Source organism: Neofelis nebulosa, chromosome 1 (assembly GCF_028018385.1).
Source record: "Neofelis nebulosa isolate mNeoNeb1 chromosome 1, mNeoNeb1.pri, whole genome shotgun sequence".
In the NCBI taxonomy this organism is placed as follows: Eukaryota; Metazoa; Chordata; class Mammalia; order Carnivora; family Felidae; genus Neofelis; species Neofelis nebulosa.
The window spans coordinates 8,371,175-8,393,825 of NC_080782.1; the positions used below are offsets into that span (position 1 = coordinate 8,371,175).

The following is a 22,651-nucleotide window of genomic DNA, read 5'->3' on the forward strand; positions in this document are numbered from 1 at the left end:
GAAGAGCATTCCTCACCTTTCCCTCCTTCCTCTCCCCACACCCTCCTCTCATTTTTGTTCTCATTATGTTTTCACGGACAAGATGAACATCATTTTCTCTGCTCTGTAATTATGCCTGTGTCTATCTCGACTTTGTCTGTTCTTTGATTCCAGCGCTTGAAAACAATAACTTTCATATCACTCTAACCAGATGGCTGCCATCAGTTGAAGAATCAGCCAGTGTGCTGGTCCACCTTTCCTTTTCTACGCAGTAACACATTTTTAAGCATTATGGCGTATGTTTACTCTATATTTCCTTTTGGCTTTTTAAAATTTTTATTAAAAATTTTTTTAATGTTTATTATTTTTGAGAGAGAGAGAGAGAGAGAGCAAGCAGGGAGGGGCAGAGAGAGAGGGAGACACAGAATCCGAAGCAGGCCCCAGGCTCTGAGCTGTCAGCAGAGAGCCCAATGTGGGGCTCAAACTCACAAACCGTGAGATCACAACCTGAGCTAAAGTTGGCCGCTTAACTGACCCAGCCACCTGGGCGCCCCTTTAATTTTTAAAATAAAATTTTACTTTAGATAGACAGTGCACAAGTGGGGGAGAGGGAGAGAGAGAATGTCAAGCAGGCTCCATGCTATCCGTGCAGAGCCCGACATGGGGCTCGATCCCATGAACTGTGAGATCATGACCAGAGCTGAAATCAAGAAGTTGGTGCTCAACCGACTGAGTGACCCAGATGCCCCCTTTGCTTTTTGTAAAGCTTTAGCTATTAACCCAGTAAGTAAGTTCTTAAAAAAAAATAACGGGTCTTAGCTCAAATGGCTCCACTGTTGAAATGTGAGTGTAACAAATTGTGCTGGACGTGATTTGAGGCATTAAAACTTCGCAGGTGAAGAAGCCCCTAGTCTTCCGTTCAGTTTTGCTGTGAACCTGAAACCACTTTAAGAAATAAGGCCTGCTAAAACAACGACAATAACATTCTGCAGTTGGATGTTTGGAGCATTCGGTCAGCCAATGATTGGCTGCTGATTTGGGAAAGACCGAGAGGCACCCGTGACTCTACATAACAGACCTGAGAATCGAAGGCACTTGTGGTGGCTGTGGTACAAGCAGTGGCCTGAGCCACGGTCCCATCTCCCCGTGGGCTTAGGAATACGCTGCATTCCTGATATTCCTGTAGGGAATTAGATGATTGGATGTTTTAGGGAACGAATGGGAAGCCTAGAGTCCCCTGTTACTGGTATGGGATGGTCTCTGATGGCGTCAGTTGCCCAGATGGTTTCTTTTGGAGGAACGGCATTTATGTCACAAGGCTCTTTTGGCACAGTCCTTGTCCTGTTCATTTGCCTAATCAGCCATATTTTGGCATTCAGTAAAAGCTGAGGTTGCTGGTGGGTGGAGGAATGAAAGCTAAGCAGGTCGCCCTGCATTTCGAGTATTTTGGTGTGTGGCACCGTTTGGTGTTTGCAAATGCACCAAACAATTCCTGTTACTTTGGCAGTAGGTGTGACAGACGGGATGCCTGCTCAGGCCAGGGATGGGGGCGGGGGCCAGCCCCGGGCTTTTCCTCCTGAGGACAACTGGGAATTGCCGGAATGGGCCCTTCTAAGCAGGGAGAACAGAACACATGAGTGGGAAGAATGGACAGGAGCCAAGCCAGGAGGCAGGTGACCGGAGGGGGGCTTTCGCTGCCTTCGTGGACGAGCGAGGGCCTTATCCAAGAGTGGTATCGGAGCAGAAAAGGAGGGGGAAGGTCAGGTGGGGGAGACGCTTGGAGGACACAGGCCAGATGCGGTGCTAGAGTGTTGATGTGTTAGCTTTCTCGGGCTCTTGTAACAAATTAACACAAAGTTGGTGGTTTAAACAACAGAAATTTTTCCTCTCACGGTTCCAAAGGCTAGAAATCCCAAATCAGGGTGACATCAGCTTTGTTCTCCCCCCGAAGACCCTAGGAGGGGTCCTTCCTGCCTCTTCCAGCGTCTGGTGGCCCCAGACATTGTTGGCTTGTGTCTGTACCACTCTGCCCTCTGCCTCCGTTTTCACATGGCCTCCCTGTGTGTCTGTGTCTCATCCCCAGGACGACCTCATCTCAAGATCCTTAACTTGAGTATGTCTGCAAAGACTCTTTCCAAATAAGGTCACATTCACAGGTACCAGGGGTTGGGGGGGGGGGCACAGTCCAACCCAGGACAGGTGGTTAGCGGGCAGGTGAGGGAGAGAGGGTCATGGCTCAGAGGCCTGAGTGAAGGGAGCCTTCTCAGAAGTGGGCTCTGGGGAGGCAGGGTGTGGTAGGGGGAGGCCCTGAGCGTCCCTCCAGAGAGGAAACGGATCCTCAGAGATTCATCATTGCCTACGACGCGTCTTTCTGGGCTCATCCCTGCACCCCAACTGGACATTTTTGTCCCATCTTTTTTAGTCACCGCCATCTGGATGATTTTGACTCTGGAAATCTCTGTCCTTTTTTTTTTTTTTTTTCTTTCTTAGTGAACAGGCAGATGTGACGATATGAACGAAGAGGGAGGCACTTCTGCTAATGCTGTTATTTGGACAAAAGTTAACGCCACTCACCGACTCAGGGAAAGTTTGAGGACGTGCTGTCTTGCACGTGCTTTGGGGACATATTGTTTTTCGCATAAGCCAGGCAGACTCCCTCCAGCCAGAAACAAAACAAAACAAAACAAAGCAACAAATGACTTACATACCCTTTAAAATTGGCTGTGCTTTCCACTGTGACCCTTTTGATTCAAACTGAATGTATCTTTTAAGTTTGTGAGATTCTTCTTTTCGTTGGTGTTAGGTTTCTGGGCCTTGGTTTGTTTCCCAAGAGCACTGGAGTTTTCTTGCTGTCTTTCTTTCCTGGGCACAGAGATGACTTTGATATTCTCTTAGGGGCCCAGGTCAGAAGCCAATCACCTCTTACCTCTCGCCTCACGTCCACATGTTTGTTTTTCTGCCCCACAGCTTCTGGCTTTGCTTCCTTTACCCTCCACCAAGCTGCCCCCTTATTCGGTGACACTGCCTCCTTCTGACAGGAGGCTTCTAATTGCATTCCCGCCTCTGACCCTGCTTTTCCCCGTGCCCTCCATAGCACTGTCAATACCATATTTTATAGTAACAGTGGTTCAGTGATCTGTAATTTACATACAGTAAAGTGCACAAGTTCGGAATGAACAGCTGCGTGATTTTTGACAAACTCACGCACCTGTGCTTCGTCCCCCAGCTTGAAATAGAATTTCCTCTATTTTCTACTCAACCCCCGCCCATCAGAGGCCACCACTGCTCAGATTTCTGTCCCCACGGGTTAGTTCAGCCAGCACTGGGACTTGGGTGGAATCACACAGTGCGTGCCCTGGTGCCTGGCTTCTTTCCTGCGACATCATGGTTTTGAGATCTGTCCGTGCTATGTATGTGTCTCAAAGTTGCTTTTATTTCTTTTTCTCATTTTTAACAGCTTTATGGAGGTAAAATTCAATATATGCGTGTATACACACACACACACACACACACACACACACACCATATTCTTTGTCCATTTAAAGTATAGATGTAAATGGTTTTGGGTGCACCCAGTTATGACTTTATTTAGTCGTATATATACATATATATCTATATATATATTTACTTATTTATAGTGTGGTGTATATATATATATATGTTTATATTTATAGTGTGGTATATATATACATATATATATAACATAACATTTCCCCTTTTAGCCATTGTAACGAACACACGGTTCAGTAGCATGACTTACTCTCACACTGTTGTGCAAGTGTCACTGCCATCTATTTTTATCACCCCGAACAGGCACCCTGTAGCCACGAAGCAATAACTCCCCATTCCTTCCCCTCGTCCCCCGTCCCCCCCCCCCCCCCTCCCGCCTTGGTTCTGGGAGCCTGTAACCTACTTTCTGTTTCTGAGTTTGCCTCTTCTAGATGGCACATAGATGGAATCATAGAGTGTCTTTTGCGCCTGGCTCCTTGCACACAGCATAATGCCTCCACGGTTCATCTGTGTTGCGGCACGTGCTAGAGTTTCATTCCTTAACTTAAAGAGATAGTACCCCATTGTACGTGGCTGCATTTCTCTCATCCACTCATCTGTTGACGGACACATCTGTTGACGCCTCTTGTCGCTCTCGTGAATCATGGCACCAGGAACAGGGCTGTACAAAGATCTGTTGAGTCCCTACGTTAAATTCCTTCAGGTACATCCCTAGGAGGAGAATTGTTGGGTCATGTGGTCACCCCGTGTTTAGCTTTCCGAGGAGCCACCAAACTGTTCCACAGTGTGGCACTATTTTACCTTCTGACCAGTGGTGCCCACGGGGTCCAGTTTCCCCACATCCTCGCCAATACTTGATGTTTTCTGTTTTTCTTGATTATAGGCATCCTAGCAGATGTGGGATATCTCACTGTGGTTTTGGCCGTTTGTATATCTTTGGCTCAGTTTTTTTTTTTTTTTTGTGCCATCAGTCCTTCATGAGATATAATTTACACACAGAGAAATGCATAACTCTTAAAGGTACAGTGAGTGAATTCTGACAAATATATGCATATAAATATTACCCCAATTGAGATGTAGGATGTTTCCATTACCCTGAAAAGTTCTCTCCTACTCCTTCCAATAATCCCCTTTACTGTTTTTTTATCACCATCGATTAATTTTGCCTGTCCTTGGGTTTCATTAAATGGAATCAAACAGCATGCATTTTGTTACGTCTGACGTTATTTCATTGGACGCAGTGTGTTTGAGACCTATTGCTGGTGTTGCACGTATCAGAATTTTGTTCTTTTTTGCTGAGTGGTATTCCTAAACTTGAGTATAGCAGTTTCCTTATCCAGTCTTTTGAGGATGAATATTTGGGTTGTTTGCAATTTTTGGCTGTTATGAATAAAACTGCTCCAAACATTCTTATGCACGTCTTTATGTGGATATAGACTTTCTTTCTCCCGGGAATAAACCTGTGAGTGGAATTGCTAGGTCATAAGGTAGGCGTGTGGTGAGTTTTATTAGAAACTGCCAGTTTTCAAATACGGTTTTTCCATTTTACACGCCCACCTGCTGGGAACACGAGAGTTCCGCACCCTCACCAGCATTTGGTATTGTCTTTTTAATTTTAGCCGTTCTGGTGGGTGTATGGTGGTGTTTCAGTGTGGGTTTGATTTGCATTTCCCTGATGACTAATGATATCAAGAACCTTCACATTTGGAAAAGGTTATAATTTAAATTTTTACATTAAAAAAAAAAAAAGTCAAGTTAGAAGACATTAATGAACACCTGGAGAACAGGCCTCCCAGAGCCCGGAATGTTCTGTTGAAGCCAGCAGCCCTGACAGATATGAGTCAGACAGACAGATGTCAGTTTCAATTACATCTTAGATCATGAAGGAGTTGCCAAATCAGTTTGAAAAGTCGGGGTGGGGGGCGCACATATTTAACAAATATTTTGAAAATAGAAGAAAATGGCAAAGCTCTCCTCTTCCACCCTACCTCTCACCTGAGAGGTAGGTTTTCGGGAGGCACATCTGTTCCTGATGCACCCTGCCTCAGACCCTGCTTGGTTCTCCCTAGCTTCGGACATGACTCTGGCTCTTTGGCCCTCTACGCCAGCCCTTCATGATTTCCCGAATGCCCCAGGTGCTGTCAGCCCCCAGCCTTTTGCACATGCTTGTCCAGCACTTGGGACATCTTCCCCACCCTCCCTGGCACCACTGGGCCCCCTGCCTTTGTTTGGCTCAGCCAGGGGGATGCTAACGTCCTTCCCCCAACTGGTTCTGGTCCCTTGTCCTCTTGCAGCCCACTGGGCAGGGCCCAGAACTGTTGTTTACTTCCCTGTATGCGTCCCTAGACTGGCTGTCCCCTTGGGGAAGGACTGTCTGATTTCAGAGTTCACCTTTGCCTTCTCAACACCCAGCCAGGCATATGCGATCATTAGTATAAGCTTGTCGGATGGTGACCAAATACTCATGGGTCGACGAAAGAGTGTTCTGAAAGCACGGTGACCTACTGGATTTGTTTTTCGTTACACCATCGTAGGTCTCGTGCCCCTAGATCTATAAGGCAAACAGAAACCATAAAATCTTGCAATCTCAGCTTCTGTCTGTGACCCCTCCATCTCAGCCTGTGACCAGGGATGGCTCAGAGTGAAGGATCAAGGACCGGGGCGGGGGGGGGGGGGGCAGGCAGGATCAATTAGGTGGCGTGTGAGAAGATGCTGGAGGCACCTGGGCCAGGGGGAGGTAGAATCAGAATCAGATCCATGAAAGTTGAATTAAAAAATAAGATAAAAATTAACGGGAAATCAGAATAAAATAAAATCAACCGAAACAAAAATGCACGGGAAAAGCAAGCTGAGCTATATTTCCGGCCACCCAAGAGGGGTGACCGAAGTCTGTACCTTGGGTTCCCAGGTGCAGTGACGGCCATCATCATGTTCATCTGAGAGCCGCGTGCTGCTTGCAGGACGCCTCACACTTTTTGTCCTATGGCCCAGCTGGGGGTTGTGAAATGCGCGCTCTGATTCACCAGGTCTGGACTGGTGCCTAAGGTTCTGCGGTCCTGACCGGCCATCCGGATGCTGCTGCTGGTCCCGGAACCGCCTTCTGAGTGGCCAGGGTTGAACCTAAACCAATCAGAACACAGTAAATAGGTTGTCTGGGGGAATAATTAGCCAAGGTGTTTATTCTCCATTGGTTGGTTGGCACTGTACTGTGTTAGGCCACACTCAGTGTGACCCAAGCCAGTATTTGTACATTACAGACTCAGTATTTGTGAACAAAATTGCCCCCCGCAAAGCGTAGAGTTTTATTTATCACGAGGAGAACGCGGTGGTGTCCGGGCGCCCACCGCAGGCCAGCTGGGTAGAGCTTTGGAGGGAGGAATGCTTGGCAGACTAGGCTGAATACCCAGCAAGCGTTTCAGTCGAGGATGGAATGGGCAACTTGGATTCCTTTCTTGAAACTTAGTGGAGTGTTTTTGCGAGAAAGTAAGCGGACGGTAACCCATAGGTCCCGAAAGGGTCGATTCGTTTTTCATTTATGGATTGCTTGCTTGATGGCAAATGTATTTCTACCCTTTTTCACCTCTTCCCAGAAAGGGATAAGCACCAGGTCTCTTTCCTACCAGTTCCTCCCAGTCCACAGGTTTGCTTATGAAATCGAATGAGCGGGAGACTGGGAAGATATATCAGAATTTTTTTCTTCATTAAACATTTCTCATTTTCTGATTAGTAAATAGAAGTAAGTGTTCACTGTAGTAAAAATGGGCTTTTTTACTACAGAAGAGTCTAAGGAAAGAGAAATCACCTATAACGTCTAGATCTAGAACAATCTAGAATCAATCACGATGGAAATTTTAGTGCATTTGCTTTTAATTTTCTTTTAATGCATTGTTGATCATTTTATATACCGTTGTATTAATCTTATTAAAAGTATATGATAAAACATATACCTTATTAAAGTATGTATTTTTTTCATTTTTATGTTATGATTTAAGACTTTCTTCACGGCAAAAATCCTTCATATACCCCAGTTTTATTGATCTTGATAACGTGTAAGATTATATAATAGAAAAATTTTCTTTAACTCTTTTTTCCCCCCTAATTTCAAAAGGAGAACATTAAAAAAAATTTTTTTTAACGTTTATTTATTTTTGAGAGAGACAGAGACAGAATGCGAGTGGGTTAGGGGCAGAGAGGGAGACACAGAATCCGAAGCAAGCTCCAGGCTCTGAGCTGTCAACACAGAGCCCGACGTGGGGCTCGAACTCACGAGCCATGAGATCATGACCTGAGCCCTTAGCCGAAGTCGGATGCTCAACTGACTGAGCCACCCAGCCCCAAAAGGAGAACATTTTTGAGAAAAGGAAGAAATAGCATTGTGTTCATGTCTTCTGAGAATATAGTGAGTTCTGATGTAAGCCCAGATTTACTTAGCTGATTTGTGGCATTAATTATATCTCCCCGTACGTAGCATAATATCGAGTAGACTTTAATGGTTGGTTATTAAGGAAGTCCTAGTATAATTATATACTTCTTTGTATAAATGTATATTCAACCTTGGTTCAAGAATCCAGGTCTTACGGTGGGGAAACATAAGTTGCTCGTGTGTGCGGGCCGCAGAAGGTTATGCGTGTGTGTGTGTTTAGAGCCTACCCCTGTGACTCACCAGTGTTCATCTGATGCCACGTAACATCATCTCAAAATACAGTGGCCGGAAGAACAGTCGGCATTCGCATCCGCTGCCAGTGTCTGTGGCTCAGGTATTGAGCGGTTCTGACTCAGGATCGTGCATGAGGCTGCAGCTGGGCCTGGGCTGTGGTCTGACGGCCCGACGGGGGCTTGGGGGGCCCGCTTCTGTGGGGTTGTGGCGCACAGAACCCTTCCCCGCTGGCAGGGTGGTCTCTGTGCCATTCTGTTTTGTGTATGATGCCCTTCTAGTTCTTCTCCCCCCTTAAAGTTATCTCTGGAGCTTTGTGGATCTGTCATAAAAACTTGGGGATAAGTGGCGAGAGGAACACGTCATTATGATGGAAGGTTGCTGCCGGCAGGGCATCTCTAGGGAACCGGGCCTGGTTTTCTCTCATGGAATGTAAGATGACTGTGTGAAAACCATTGCCATTATTGGGGAAATTAGACAAGCCTGATACATATATAATATATAATACATGATATGTGTATAGTGGATTTAAAGAAAGGCTTGAGTTGAACAAAGTCATTTCCTAAAATGACTACTGTACTAAAATTGTAAGTCCAAACTAGAGGTTTGGAGTGGTAATAATTCACGTGGTTCGCAACATTTAGTCTAAAGGGAAATTGTTTTGAACTATGACAACTTTGGATTTGTCTGTTCCTCATCCCAAGGCATGAGCCCTGACTCTGAAAGAGTTTTCCGGTTATATTTTATCCATTTGAGCCATAGTAATGTTCGTTTTGGTTTCCTGATTTAAAACAATTTATTAGGCATCTCTTTAGTTGATGCAAGAAAGCATGAATAAAAATATAAACATAACCTGGAACCCCATTGCCAGAATAACTTTATTTGTGTACTTAAAAAATATGTGTGTGCCTTGAGAGGACTTTGAACCAAATCCAAAATATGTCATAAAACGTCTAAGCCTCCTTCTTAAAATATGTGCCTTCAAGGAGGCCAGTTAAATTTCTTTTATCTCCTCTCAGAAAAGTAAAAGATTCTTTTTTTTTAAAGTTTATTCATTTTTGAGAGACAGAGAGAGCATGTGAGTGGGAGAGGAGCAGAGAGAGAGGGAGACACAGAATCCGAAGCAGGCTCCAGGCTCCGAGCTGTCAGCACAGAGCCTGATGCGGGGCTCGAACTCACGAGCCTGTAGATCATGACCTGAGCCAAAGTCGGACGCTCAACTGACTGAGCCACCCAGGCGCCCCCAAAATAAAAGATCTTTAATGAACATAGACATTCCAGGAGTCACGTCCACGTTTTAGCAGGACCCCCCCCCCGGAAGAGGTTGTATCACATGCCCTGTCCTGACCCGTGCTTACTGTTACTTTTCACCAGTGCCTTCCCTTGAGGCTCCTGCATTCCAACCTCATTCCTGTTGGGGGCGACAGAGTGTCCCACAGCCGGTGTCAAATTAGCCCATCATCCCCTGATGTGGATTTGGGTCGTTTTCAGGCTTTGGTAGTTACAGATCTTTATGCAGAGCTCCTGACAGACCGTTGTTCCCCTTGAAGTGAGTCCCTCACGGTGGAATTCTTGAACCTGCTTTCGACTTCTTTGCGTTCGGCTGTTGCTTTCACGGCTGGGTGACTCAGCTCCAGATGTGGCGGCATCGGCCTAGAGTGCTATTTACCACTCTAAAGGGAACTGCGTTCTTTGAGGTTCCCTGGGACCTCAGGTAATTTCCTTGCTTGGATGCGTTAGGAAGTTAAAAAGCTCAGGAGCTTGTCACCACGTGGGAGTGCCTCAGTTGAGAGTCACCTGAGCATATGTGAGCTGGGAGGTACTGAAACAATCCAGGGGCGTTTCATTCATTCAACACATGCTTTCGGAGTGTCTTGCGGACGTCGGGCACGGGGGGAACAGAGTCAGAAGGATGCGGTGCTTCTCGGCTTGGAGCTCGCTTCCGGTGGGGAGTGCTGTGTGCCAGGCAGCCCAGTGAGAGCGCGAGCAGATGGGTGTGGGGGGGGCTGGCCCAAGACGGGCAGAGGATCGGACGTGTGCCTGGGAGACCAGGCGACGGTGGCTGTGAGCGGGAGGAAGGTGTCCCAGGCGGAGGCCACCGCAGGTGCAAAGGCTTGGAGGCATGGCGAACTGAGTCAAGGTAGCGGCGAAGGTCGGCCCTGGGGACTTTGTGTGGCCGCGTGAGAGATCAGAAGCCCCGGTAGCGGCACGCGCAGGCGCTCAGGTACCATTTATGGCACCGCGTGGACCAGTGGTTAAAGGCGGGAGGACGGGCCTTGTGTAAGTGGTTTTGGATCATGTGGCACGACGTAGTTACCCGGCTTTTATTCTGCAAGCTAAGACAGAAATTAGACATATCATCATAAACTCTAACTCCATCATATTGTAAGTGAAAGTCTTATACCCAGTCAAGTAGCAAAGACATAATCTGACAATAAAGGACGGTTTTTCCCAAGGAAAAGATAAATAGTAAAACTACTGACACGTGTATAAGTGTGCATGTGGACATGTTCACTGTGCATGGGTTTGTAGGTCATGTTTGGATATGGTGTGTTTGCTGTGGTAAAGAACAACCCCGAGTCTCTGGGATTTAAAATAACAAAGGTTCGGGGCGCCCGGGTGGCTCAGTTGGCTAAGTGTCTGACTTCAGCTCAGGTCGTGATCTCACGGTTCATGAGTTCGAGCCCTGTGTCGGGCTCTGTGCTCTCAGCCTGCTTCGAGTTCTGTGTCTCCCTCTCTCTCTGCCCTTCCCCCCCCTTACACTCGCAGGCGCAGGCTCTCTGTCTCTCAAAAAAATAAACGTTAAAAAAATTAAAATAACAAAGATTCGCTTCTCATTCGCTCATTTGTGCTCTTCTGGGTTGGCTGGAGGTGGCGGTGGGACTCAGCTCTCGAAGCCCTCGCCCGGGCCCAGGCTGAGAGACGTCCCGTCTCTGAATTTCAGGGAGCGTCAACACACAAAGAAGGGAATGTGGCCCCTGATGCCCTGTGTCCTGAAACTTTTGTCTGGAAGTAACAAATGCATTTCACTTACGCCTTGTTACCTAAAGCAAGATCGGTTGAGTCGGACTTCTAGAACCATGGGTACGTGCAGTTCTACCAAAATGGTTCTGGCAAGATGAGGAGACAGTGTGGGGACAGCTCCAGGGACTCCCACAACTGGATTGCCCTGGTTTTGTGTTTTGTTTTGTTTTTCAAGGTTTTATTGTGTACCTTACCAATTCCCTCATGGACTGTCACCCACACGTGGGTGAGTGTGGGCCCTCCGCATGTAGATGACAGGAAGAGAGGATGAAAAACGCCCATTGGGGCGTTTTGTGTTTTTATTTTATTTTTTAATGTTTGTTTATTTTGGGGGAGAGGGAGACAGAGTGCAAACAGGGGAGGAGCAGGGAGGAAGGGAGACACAGAATCCCAAGCAGGCTCCAGGCTCCGAGCTGTTCACACAGAGCCTGACGTGGGACTCGAACTCATGGACCACGAGATCAGGACCCGAGCTGAAGTCGGACGCTCAACTGACTGAGCCACCCAGGTGCCCCCATCAGGACATTTTGAGGAATGCTGAAGGTTACTTGGGACAGCAAAACACCCTAGGTGGCAAGCTTCCAACCACTCGTTTTTCTGCTGGACTCTCAGTGCGTTCACCTTATTATTGGTAGCGCTGACAATGTTGAGTCAACAACTGTCAACGACAATTTCCTGTGCCCCTTTCTAGGAGATGCAGCAAAAAGCTCATTTCTGGCAATTTCAGTGTGACTTGGGGCTTCCCGTCAAGACTTAGGTCTCATTAATATCTCATCAAAAATTTTAATGTTGATCATGTGTTAAACGCGTAACGTATTTGGGATATGTTCGGTTAAGTAAAATGCATATTTAAGATGAATATCCCCTGTCTCTTTTTGCCTTTCTGAATGTGGCCACCAGGACATTTACAATTAATATGTGGCTTATATTTGTGGCTCCTGTTATATTTCTCTTGGACAGTGCTGACTCTGAATCTATAAAGAACTCAGACTGATCAATAAGGAAGAGAAGCCGGTAGGGAATGGCCAAGAGTGTAAATCAGTCCTTCACTGGAGAGGAAAAGCAGATGACCAATAAACGTGTGGAAGACCTTCAATCTGGCAGTTGGGAACCCAAGCTAAAATTGGTGAAGAAGAAAAGTTGGGGGGAACCTGGGCGACTCATTCAGTTGACCACCCGACTCTTGGTTTTAGCTCAGGTCTTAATCTCATGGTTCGTGAGTTCGAGCCCCATATCGGGCTCTACGCTGGCATCATGGAGCCTGCTTGGTATTTTTCTGTCCCTCTCTCTCTGCCCCTTCCCCTCCCCCCTTTCAAAATAAATAAGTAAACTTAAAAAAAAAGAAAAGGAAAAAAAGAAAAGTTGGTATCGCTTACAGTATTGGATATTGGTGAGAATGAAGATATTGGTGAAGAATGAACTTGGATATACCGGTGGCGGCATTTAAGTCATTACAACCACTTTGGGGAGGATTTTGGCAGATTCTGCCCCCATGTAGTCTATGTATATAGGTATTTCTTGCCTGGGGATGATTTTGCCCTCCCCTCCCCGGGCTGGGGGGGGGTATTTGGCAATGTCTGGAGACATTTTGGGTTGTCATTGATTGGGGGTGAAGGGTGCTACTGGCATTTAGTGAGTAGCGGCCAGGGATGCAGTTCAACATCCTTCAGTACATGGCTCACCTCTCACAATACACGGCTACAGGGCCTGAATATAAGTGGTGCTGTAGTCGAGAAACCCTGACTTCTAGATGCCGATTCCAAGGTAGAGCTCTGGCTGGTGTGCATGAGGAGATACAGACCAAGGTTTTCACTCAGTGCTCCATATTTGCAGTTGAGGAACTTTGGAACCACTTGAAATGTCTGCCAGTTTGGGGGTATAAATGACCGGCGAGAGACCCATGTTTGAAGATGATACATCTCACATCTAGTGCCGAGGAAATCAGGGTGTGTGCTCGTATATCCATGGAAATACGACTTTTCTGTAAATATTTAAAATACAAACTAACAACTCTATATTTAACCTATTGCTTATGGACACATGCATTGGTAATAAAAATTCAAAAGGCAAGTCAGGATACATTATCAGCGCAGAAACTGGTTGCCTCTGGGGAGGAAGGATACAAAAGGAATGTCAGCTCCTTCTGGAATGTTGACTTCTCACAGGAATGTGAAGCCATTATGACAGAATCTTAGCCTTTGTTCATGTAGCTGAGTGACGAGGGTGTTTGTTACATAACTGACTTTCTATTTTACTTTTCTCAGTATTTGGAATTAGTCTACAAGGAACACTCTTGCATACATCCCGGAGATTGTTGCTGGGTGTAGGGGCTGTCTGTGCACAAGTCGATTGTCAGGGGCTATGCTGATTTCTGCCTGGTTCCCTTGCGTCCCCCAGCGTTGAACTGTGCCTGACACAAGTAGGCCCTCAGGAAGCGTGTGTTTGCACGCGCTGTACACGGAATGTTCCATGGTGCTCGTTCCTGTGAACTGCCTTCTGAGAGGTGCTGGGCTTACATACTGCAGTGGGAGGTGCCCTTGGGACCTGCCTGCTGGCCAGGTGGTCACCCCCAACCCCTTTCCACCAGACCTGGACATCTCTTTACCCTCCAAACTTCTGACAACACATCGGAGGAAGTGATCCGGCTCCAGATACTAGAAAATCACACCTAGGAAGTCTTACAAGTGTGTGTCTTTAAAGGAAAATAGATGTTGTATCTTAGAAATTGCACGCTAACGTGCATTCTTGGGGAGACACTTCAGAGAGGAAGTTTGCTGCCTGGGCGGTTGAGTTGATGCAACTCCCCTAACACAGGTGGGCAGGGTTTGTCTCGAGCCACACCCGTTTCTTAGTTTAATGAAGAATTTAAGAGGAGCTGTACCATTTGACATGCACCATCGGGCGTCTCTACAAGATGGCTCAGGTCAAGGATTCCCTGCCGTGCAGGTGCACAGACCTCTCCCATCCCCCTTCCGTGTTCCGGGCGAGGAAAGCATTCCTGCCTGTGGGGCTGGGCTTGTCGCTTCATCACTCACCTTCTCTCCATAATATATGGAAATAATGGACTGGTGTCAGGGGAAGACTTTTATAGAATACCCAGCCCCTTCCTTTGGGAATCTCGTTGAGAGAATAGGTTAATTAGATGGGAAGGAGGTGTTTTCTTTCTTTTTTTTTTTTTTTCAACGTTTTTTATTTATTTTTGGGACAGAGAGAGACAGAGCATGAACGGGGGAGGGGTAGAGAGAGAGGGAGACACAGAATCGGAAACAGGCTCCAGGCTCCGAGCCATCGGCCCAGAGCCTGACGCGGGGCTCGAACTCACGGACCGCGAGATCGTGACCTGGCTGAAGTCGGACGCTTAACCGACTGCGCCACCCAGGCGCCCCGGGAAGGAGGTGTTTTCACAGGACTCTCAGAGTAGACCGTCTGTGTCAGTCTTCTGCTTGCACAGGTCCGAGTGTGCCTGCTCTACTGTGTGGGGCTGAACCAGGAACCCGTCCCTCGCAGGGACCTCTCTCTTGTCGGGCCATTGTCTTTGCTGCAGCCAGTGGTCTGATTTATTTTTATCCTGGATTCCCACCTCCACCCTGCAGTGGGCTATTCTTAGGCCCTTGATTTTAATTCACATCATCTTGGACGTTAACAAAGGGACACTTTGCTGTGATTTTAGTTCTAGACGGCCAGCCTAGCATCTGTTTTATTAACTTCTGTCTGACAGACTTCCACGCTTGCAAACAGTGCTTCCCCCGAGAGTATGGATTTTCCTGACCGTCCCCCAACTGCTCCCTTGACCTAATTAGCCATCCCAATTGCGAGCATGTCTCAAGGGAGCAGGAACCGCTTCTTAGAGTGAAACATCTCCTCCCCGAAGCTGCAAATGTTTTACGAGGTGCGAAACACAAAAGCAACGTTTTACAAAGTGATAGTTTGGTGAGAAATATTTGAAGCCTGCAAGCTCAGGCAATGTGAGGGTGATCGTTGCTGGATTTTTTTTGCCTTCCAAGCGCGTGTGTAAGGGCATGGGCCAAGGTGGGAGCAGCAGAAGGCTGATGGCAGACACTGCCCGCTGTCCAGAGGGTCCTGACCATGCCCTTGCCATCAAAATGTGGTAGCACAAAGGCCGCATCCATTTACCCTCTGGGAAGAAGCTGTTCACTAAAATTCCTAGTATTCATTTATTTGTTCAACAAGTACGTAACAGCTCGGCATCGTTCTTAGAGCTGAGGACACGGCAGTGACCGACGTAGATCAAATTCCCATCCTGGGATTTACTTTTTCATCATGGCGCCCATTAATCATAAATAAGATTGTTGAAACTGTGCCAAACACAGTATGCCCAACGAATCGCACCCATGCTAGCCGTAACTCATGGCATCTTCTAGAAATAACAGCATATCTTTAGATGACTGAGTTTCTTAAGTTTTTTCCTAAAGCTGCATAAACATTTCCTGCTTCCTGCCGGTGGCATCGTGGTAGAGAACGGAGAGAGGTGTTTTATAGACATGGGTTTTCGAGTAACTCTAGCTAATTCTCTTGGTACCAAACTTTAAACGGTTGTACTATGAATGATGGAATTTTGTTCTCGCATCAGAACATGGGCAATAACCTTTTCCTTCTGGATGATCAGGATAATTACTGTACCTACTTTTGTACCATACGGCTGTGGGATTTCTATGGGCTTCTTGGTGTCCCGGTCTCTTCACTTGGCTGTTTGTCATCTCCTGCTTCGTCTGCCCGCTGCCCCTCCTCCCCTCCTCACAGATGGTTCTTTCCTTGACTGTTTACAGTGGTGGTTATAAAACTGTATTTCCTAATGAGAATGTTAGGAATGTAAACATCATTACTTGTACTTGTTTTTCATTGTGAATTAAAATCGTGTAAGTTCCTCACAAATACAACTTTGTTTTAAAGAATGTGAGCTGTACAAACATAACAAAAAAGAGGAGGGGGGGTGCCTGGGTGGCTCAGTTGGTTAAATGTTAAATGTTCAGCTCTTGATTTTGGCTCAGGTCACGACCTCACGGTTTGTGGGTTGGAGCCCAGCATCGGGCTCTGTGCTGACAGCACAGAGCCTGCTTGGGATTCTCTGTCTCCTTCTCTCTCTGTCCCTCCCCTGCTCGTGCTCTCTTTCTCTCTTAAAAGTAAATAAAGAATAAATGTAAACAAAGTAAAACAAAGAATGTGAACTGTGCAGAAAAATAAAGAATAAAAAGAATAAAAAGCAGTTCTTTCAAAGTGTTCCTTTCCCACACCTATCTTGAATTATTCTGGAGTCTCCAGAGAAATAGACCAACAGAATCTCTGTGTGTACCTGGAGATATCTATATATCTATGCGTGTCTCTCTATATGTATTTATAGCTAGATACACACACAGATATATATCTATTTAGCTATATATAATTATATAACAATTACGTATAACTATGTAGATGTGTGTATATTTGTGTGTTTAAATGTTAGTCTCATTAAAAACAAAGAAACAAACGAAAAACCCCAAAAAACAAAAAAAACTCCTTCACAGAAATACCTAGAATAATGTTTGACCAGATACCTGGGTACAGTGTAAATTTATGACACATCAACTTAACCATCACATGCACTCTATTCCCATTCCTTCTACAGAGGGCATTAATACGTTGGTGTAATTCATCTAGATGTTTCCTGTGCATTTTCTGGATGTTTGTGTGTGTGTGTGTTGATCACCTTTCTTCTTCCTGCCTCCCTCTCTTTATTTGTCAACATAATAAATGATGCTGCTAATATCCTGGTGTTAGATCCTCCTTTCTTCCTGCAAGGAATGGGGTCTGCATTTGTTTATTTGTTTTTTTTCCATATACCAACCCTTACAATTTTTAAGCAGAAGCATCTCAACCCATTTTGTTGTTGTCCTTCCAACTTTTCTGTGGTGTGTTGGCTTCAAAATTAAGCTTCTATTTGGAGGGACTAGAATTTCCTGCTGATGTCCAAATGGGAACTTCCACTTGTAGGTAGTTTACTTATTTTTTTTTCTTAATAATATTATTTTATTCTCATGGACAGTTTGCTTATAATTAAAAAAAAAAAATCCTATATGTGGCTTTAGGAACCATCCACAAATGGGCTTCTGTCATTAGAGCAAGTGGTTAATATTTATCTGCCTTTTTTAAAAAAAAATGTTTATTTATTTTTGAGAGAGAGAGAGAGAGTGAACTGGGGAGGGGCAGAGAGAGAGGGAGACACGGAATCCCAAGCAAGCTCCAGGCTCTGAGCTGTCAGCACAGAGCCCGATGCGGGGCTTAAACTCACGAACTGTGAGATCATGACCTGAGCTGAAGTAGGATGCTCCATCGACTGAGCCACCCAGGTGCTCCAATATTTATTTGCCTTTGTGATGAGACTTTTGTTCCGGTTGGTCTTGGGAAACCATGGTCTGAGGTGGCCAAGGACTGTGCCTCCAATGTTCCTGTCAAGGGGCACCAAGGGGTCCCAGTTTAAACAGAGAGTTTAACCTGTAGTTAAACACTAATCTTACACCGGGAAATATCAGACTTATGGGATAGACTCCCAGGGGGCAGGGAACAAAGACAATTGTCTTTAATAGTAATGTAAGTCAGTCTCTGTTGGGAGACTAGAGATATCCCTTCTGTTTCTGATACCATTTTATCCTGAGCCTTCCAAGTTAGTGGTCTATTTTTCCCCCTGATACTCTTCATTTTTGACCTAAGGTCGTGCCAAGATTTCCAAGGCTACTGCCAGCAGCAGCGTGCTGCACGTTTTGGGAAGTCTTACATTAGGTGGCTGGAAGGGGCTGTGGTTCCAGAGTGGACCCTCCCAGTGGTTGTGGTAACAAGGAATGGAGGTGAGCATCTCGAAAGAGAGAGCTGAACCAAGAGCCAGGTGCACAGGAGCACTGGAGAACTATTCGTTGCTTTGTTATCTGCCGATGGAAATTCCTCCTTTTAACCCAGAGTCCTGAGGTAACCATTGGATGGCCAGACTGGCAAAGGTGGACACCCTTTGGGATATTTCTGAAGGGCAGGTTTTCAATATGTGTTGAAAGCTTTCAAGATACCTCTTTACTACAGTCCAGAAATACTACTTCTGAGAATGTCTCCTGAGACCATAAGGAATGAGATGCATGAAGGTGTGGTTCGGGGGACTTCCACTGCAAATTTTACTCATAATAGCGAGAAATAGGAATCAATCTCAGTATCTAGGAGTGAGGATTCATTAAATAACTATGAATAGTTATTATATAGTAGATTCTATTGTAGATATATAATGGCTATTGTATACTAGATACTCCTATGCTGTGTTCTAGAATATAATGTTCCGTGTCTGCTGCAGATGTTGACACGGAGTGTTTTTATTGATTTGAAAAGATGTTGCTCATATATTCCTCATTGAAACATAATAGCAGATAATCCTATTTTGGCATAGAAAAATGTGTGTGTGTGTGTGTGTGTGTGTGTGTGTGTGTGTGTGTATGTAAGATTGTGTATGTCTGGGTAATTTTTTTCTTCTCTGTTTTCAGATTTTTTTTCTGTAATAAATGTGAGCCTCTTGTGCAATCATGTAGAAAGGAAGAGGTTACATTGTGTCCAGCATGCCTTGTTTATAAGTCTGCAAATTGTAGACCACTTGAGAAATACCTCCATCCAAAGAAGTTCAAAATGAGTTTTTGGCACTTGCCAAATGGAGTCACAAGTTTTCCAGACCCTTTATGCAGCAGTGAGCTGACAAGGTGGGTGGGAGGATGTGGATGTTGGTGGCAGTGAACTCTAGTTATCAGAGAAGCTGAAAGCTTTAGCAGCTTGTAAGCCTGGGATCACTTGTGCTCTCTTCTCTTTAAATTTTTCTTTAATGTTTATTTATTTTTGAGAGAGAGACAGAGAGAGAGAGAGAGAGTAATGTTTATTTATTTTTGAGAGAGAGAGACAGAGAGAGAGAGAGAGAGGAAGGGAGAGAGAAAGAACGAGACATAGAATCTGAAGCAGGCTCCAGGCTCCGAGCTCCAACACAGAGCCCGATGCGGGGCTCGAACTCACAAACCGTGAGATCATGACCTGAGCCGAAGTCAGATGCTTAGCTGACTGAGCCACCCAGGCTCTCTCTTCTCTTTAAAATTACTGTGAAACATTTCACTCTGTAGACAGAATGACTTAGTGCAAAGAATGTAGAAGCCGGGGCATATTAAATAGCCTTTCTTATAGTCCCAACATTATAGAGATCCTGGCATTGTAGAAAGGGTGTCAGTATTTAAAAAATCTGTGGTAGGCTCTAAGACGAAAGATTGTAACATTTGTGATTCGCTCTTCTCTTTTGGGACAACAACTAAGACCTTACTGAGATAAGCAGGTGGGAGCGCCCATGCCTTCTCCTTGTTCCGTGAAATATTGCATTCTTGTTAAAAGTCTGGCAACAGTAGAGCCGGGTCACCATGGAGTGGCTCCAAACTTAAGCTCTGCATCCCCCGTGGGGTGGTTGTGTGTGGCTGGCGGGGCTCAGATCATGCGATCATTAACTCAGGATTGACATGTCTTTCCCTGGGCTGAGTTTTTGCACATGCCGCTGAATCCACGTGTGTGAGGAGCCTTCGATGGTTTTCCTTTGTTACGAAGCGTTGGGTCAGCTCAGCTCAGCTGCTGCTGTAGCAAAATACTGTAAAGTGGATGGCTTGTCAACAGCGGGAAGTTGTTTCTCACGGTTCCGGAGCCTTGGCCATCTGAGACCAGGGTGCCGGCACGGCCGGGTTCTGGTGGGGGCATGCTTCCTGGCTCACGGATGACCGCCGTCATCGCTTGCCCAGCATGCGCGGGAATCCCCTGGGATGTCTTTTTTTCTGACACCAGATCTATGTTGTTTCTCCATCCCAGTTCTCCAGCTCTCTGACCCCAACAGGGTCTCCAACAATTAATTCTGACACAGAGTTAGCACAGACCCCACAGGTTTTGGGCGCAGGCCCACAAGCTGCCCCCACTTTCAGACTCCGGTGTCCACCCACGGGCTATAAAATTTGGGGATTCCCCCGCCCTCCACCTTCATGTTCGATAATTTGCTGGAATAACTCCCAGAACTCAGGAAGGCCCTTGACTGACTATCCCTGGCTTATCATAAAAGGTGAAAGTCGGAAACAGACGAATGGAAGAGGTGCTCAGGGCAGGGTGTGGGAAAGGGTGTAGCGATCGCATGCCCTTCCTGGTGTGCCACCCACCCAGCACCCCAGCCCCTCGATGTGTGCACCCACCCGGAAGCTCCCCAGACTCTGTCGTTCAGGAGTTTTTATGAAACTTACGTTAAGCAGACATGGTTTGCTCTAGCCGTCCAGTCATTGGCTACCGGTGACCACAGAGGTAGGGTTGGGTGATGCAGAGCAGCGGCGAGATCCGACCTCCAACGTACATGGTGGGTGGTCTTTCTAGAGACTGGCCCCCATTTTGAAGCTACCAGTGCCCTGTCCCTGATGTGCGTCATCTCTTCTGCGTGTAAGAAACAGTCATTTCTGAGGGTTTTAAGAGCTGTGCACCAGGAACTGGGGACAAAAGCCAAATCATTTAATTTTTATTACATACCCCCTCCCAACCGGTCTCCCCGCTTCCACTCTGGTCTCCTAGTGTATCTCCATCCAGCGGCCGGCCGGGATGGTGGTACTCGGTCTGAGCACTTGTGCGGTGGCCGCTGTGGTCCTGATGCGTCCTTGACTTCCTCCTTCTGGTTCTCACTGCTCCAGCCTGCGGGCCTCCCAGCTGGATGTTCCCCCTCCATGGCCCCCTTCCCTCACCTCCTTCCCGTCTGTGTCCAATGACGTCTTCCCAGGGAGGCCCCCGCCCCCGACCTCTGAGCATCCTACCTGAGACTGAGCCACGTCCCCCCTGCACTCACAGCCTCTCTTACCCTAATCTACCTTCTAACCGTCATTACCCGTATGTTAGGTGTAGAGTTTGCTGTTTTTCCTCCCACTAGAAGGCCAACCACGTAGGGCAGGAGTCTTGGGTCCCTGGTGTTTTCCAGGCACTGTGCCTCCCTCATGGTCAGCACTCGATATTAACACTGGAGGACGAGAACATGGCTGGCTTGTTCTAAACTGCCACCCAGAACCTGGACTCAGGGTTCTCTGTTCCCACCACTGCTCGCTCAGCACCCCCCTCCCTGCCCCCAGGGGACAGTACACGCACACGGGGCCTGCAGGGGTGATGCTTGGGCTCTGCCCCTCTGACCCGCTTCCCTCTTCACTTCTAGACCGGCCTTATTGTCGCCTGCTACCACGGCTTTGTGGATACTGTTGTGGTCTTAGCAGAGTGCCCCCACGTTGACGTCAACTGGCAGGACAGCGAGGGGAACACGGCCCTAATCACGGCTGCGCAGGCAGGTAAGACCCAGCTCTTCCCTCCCAGAGCCGAGGCTGGGGAGCAGCTACCCGGTGGTGGGGTTGAGGGGGGCCCCGCACATGAACTCAGCTCGTGAGATTATTGTAAAGACGGGAATTGATCAGAAATCCGTTCTCCGAGTAAGAGGTGCAAGCAACTGCTGCTCAGTATGCAAACACATCATCGTAGTGCATTCGGGACGATGCAGAGTTTACTTGTGCAGAGCTCAGCGTTGGGCGGACCTCACCCTGACGCCCGAACGTGACGCTGCACCGGCCACCCGGCCTTGTCATCCTTCACCTGGAGCCTCGCGCCCCACCCGGTGCTTGGTGCTTGGAGCTGGGGGCCGGGAGAGGCTGGTGGACTCCTAGCTGAAGGAGACACAAGTGAGAGTTACTGTATCAAATTGGCGTATTTACAAGGTCACCTGACACTTGCCTGCAGCGTGAAGACGAGCCAGGAAGGAGCTGCCTGCTGAGGGTGTGTCAGGGCAACAAGGCAGGACTGTTGGGGAGACAGCTCGGCAGGTGTGCGTCCCACTGAGTGTCCTCTGGCCCAAGACGGTCATTGCCAGGAGTGGCACTTCTGCCCACACCGCCAAGTGCCCTGTGGCTGTCCTCTTCTAGCATCATTTGTGGGAGACAGACGCAAAGCTGTGCTCATCCCTTCAGAACCACGCGTCATTTGTAACTGTGGCCTTGAGTGGGTTTGTCACTTGACCACTTTGTGGCCACTTTGTGGCCAAGAGCCAAACTCTTGGCTTCCGAGAGTAATCTCTTTCGTCAGTCAGGCTGTCAGTCGCAAAGAAGCCGCTTCCCGCTGAGTCGGGAAGAAAAGGCGTTCGCTTATTACAGGAATGTAGGACCCCTCACCGTGTCGCTGGGAGCTGTTGAGTGTCGGACTCGGGGCTGGGAGGCTGGCAGAGATGCCCAAGCCATGCCGCACATTGATTCTGGAAACACAGCGTCTGCTGCTACCACCGTAGCGAGACCTCTCAGTCCCATATTTTGCATCACGAGCTTCTGGGTCAGAGCCAGCGTGGGTGACTCGGACCCAGGGAGCCCAGGGAGCCCGCAAAGCCAGCATCTGGCAGTTCTCGGTCGAGGCGGGTGAGCGGAGAATTCCCCAAACGTAGGG

The 22,651-nt window shown here is 47.2% G+C and overlaps 1 protein-coding gene and 2 long non-coding RNA genes across 4 annotated transcripts in view; 2 read left to right on the plus strand and 1 right to left on the minus strand.

The window, feature by feature from the left end:
* The window catches only part of ANKRD33B (ankyrin repeat domain 33B), an 84,252-nt gene that overhangs the window by 29,598 nt on the left and 32,003 nt on the right, over nt 1-22,651 (plus strand). For both annotated transcript variants that reach the window (XM_058715653.1, XM_058715658.1), the window contains exon 2: nt 21,387-21,516. In XM_058715653.1, the coding sequence (XP_058571636.1) occupies nt 21,387-21,516 (130 nt within the window). The remainder of the gene's footprint in view (nt 1-21,386; nt 21,517-22,651) is intronic.
* On the plus strand, nt 400-4,906 carry LOC131503909 (uncharacterized). Its single transcript, XR_009257692.1, has 2 exons — nt 400-2,135; nt 2,470-4,906. It is a non-coding gene; the product is annotated as an uncharacterized LOC131503909 (long non-coding RNA).
* LOC131503924 (uncharacterized) lies at nt 6,378-21,226 on the minus strand. Its single transcript, XR_009257698.1, has 3 exons — nt 21,069-21,226; nt 20,443-20,679; nt 6,378-6,609 (listed from the first exon to the last, which is right to left on the minus strand). It is a non-coding gene; the product is annotated as an uncharacterized LOC131503924 (long non-coding RNA).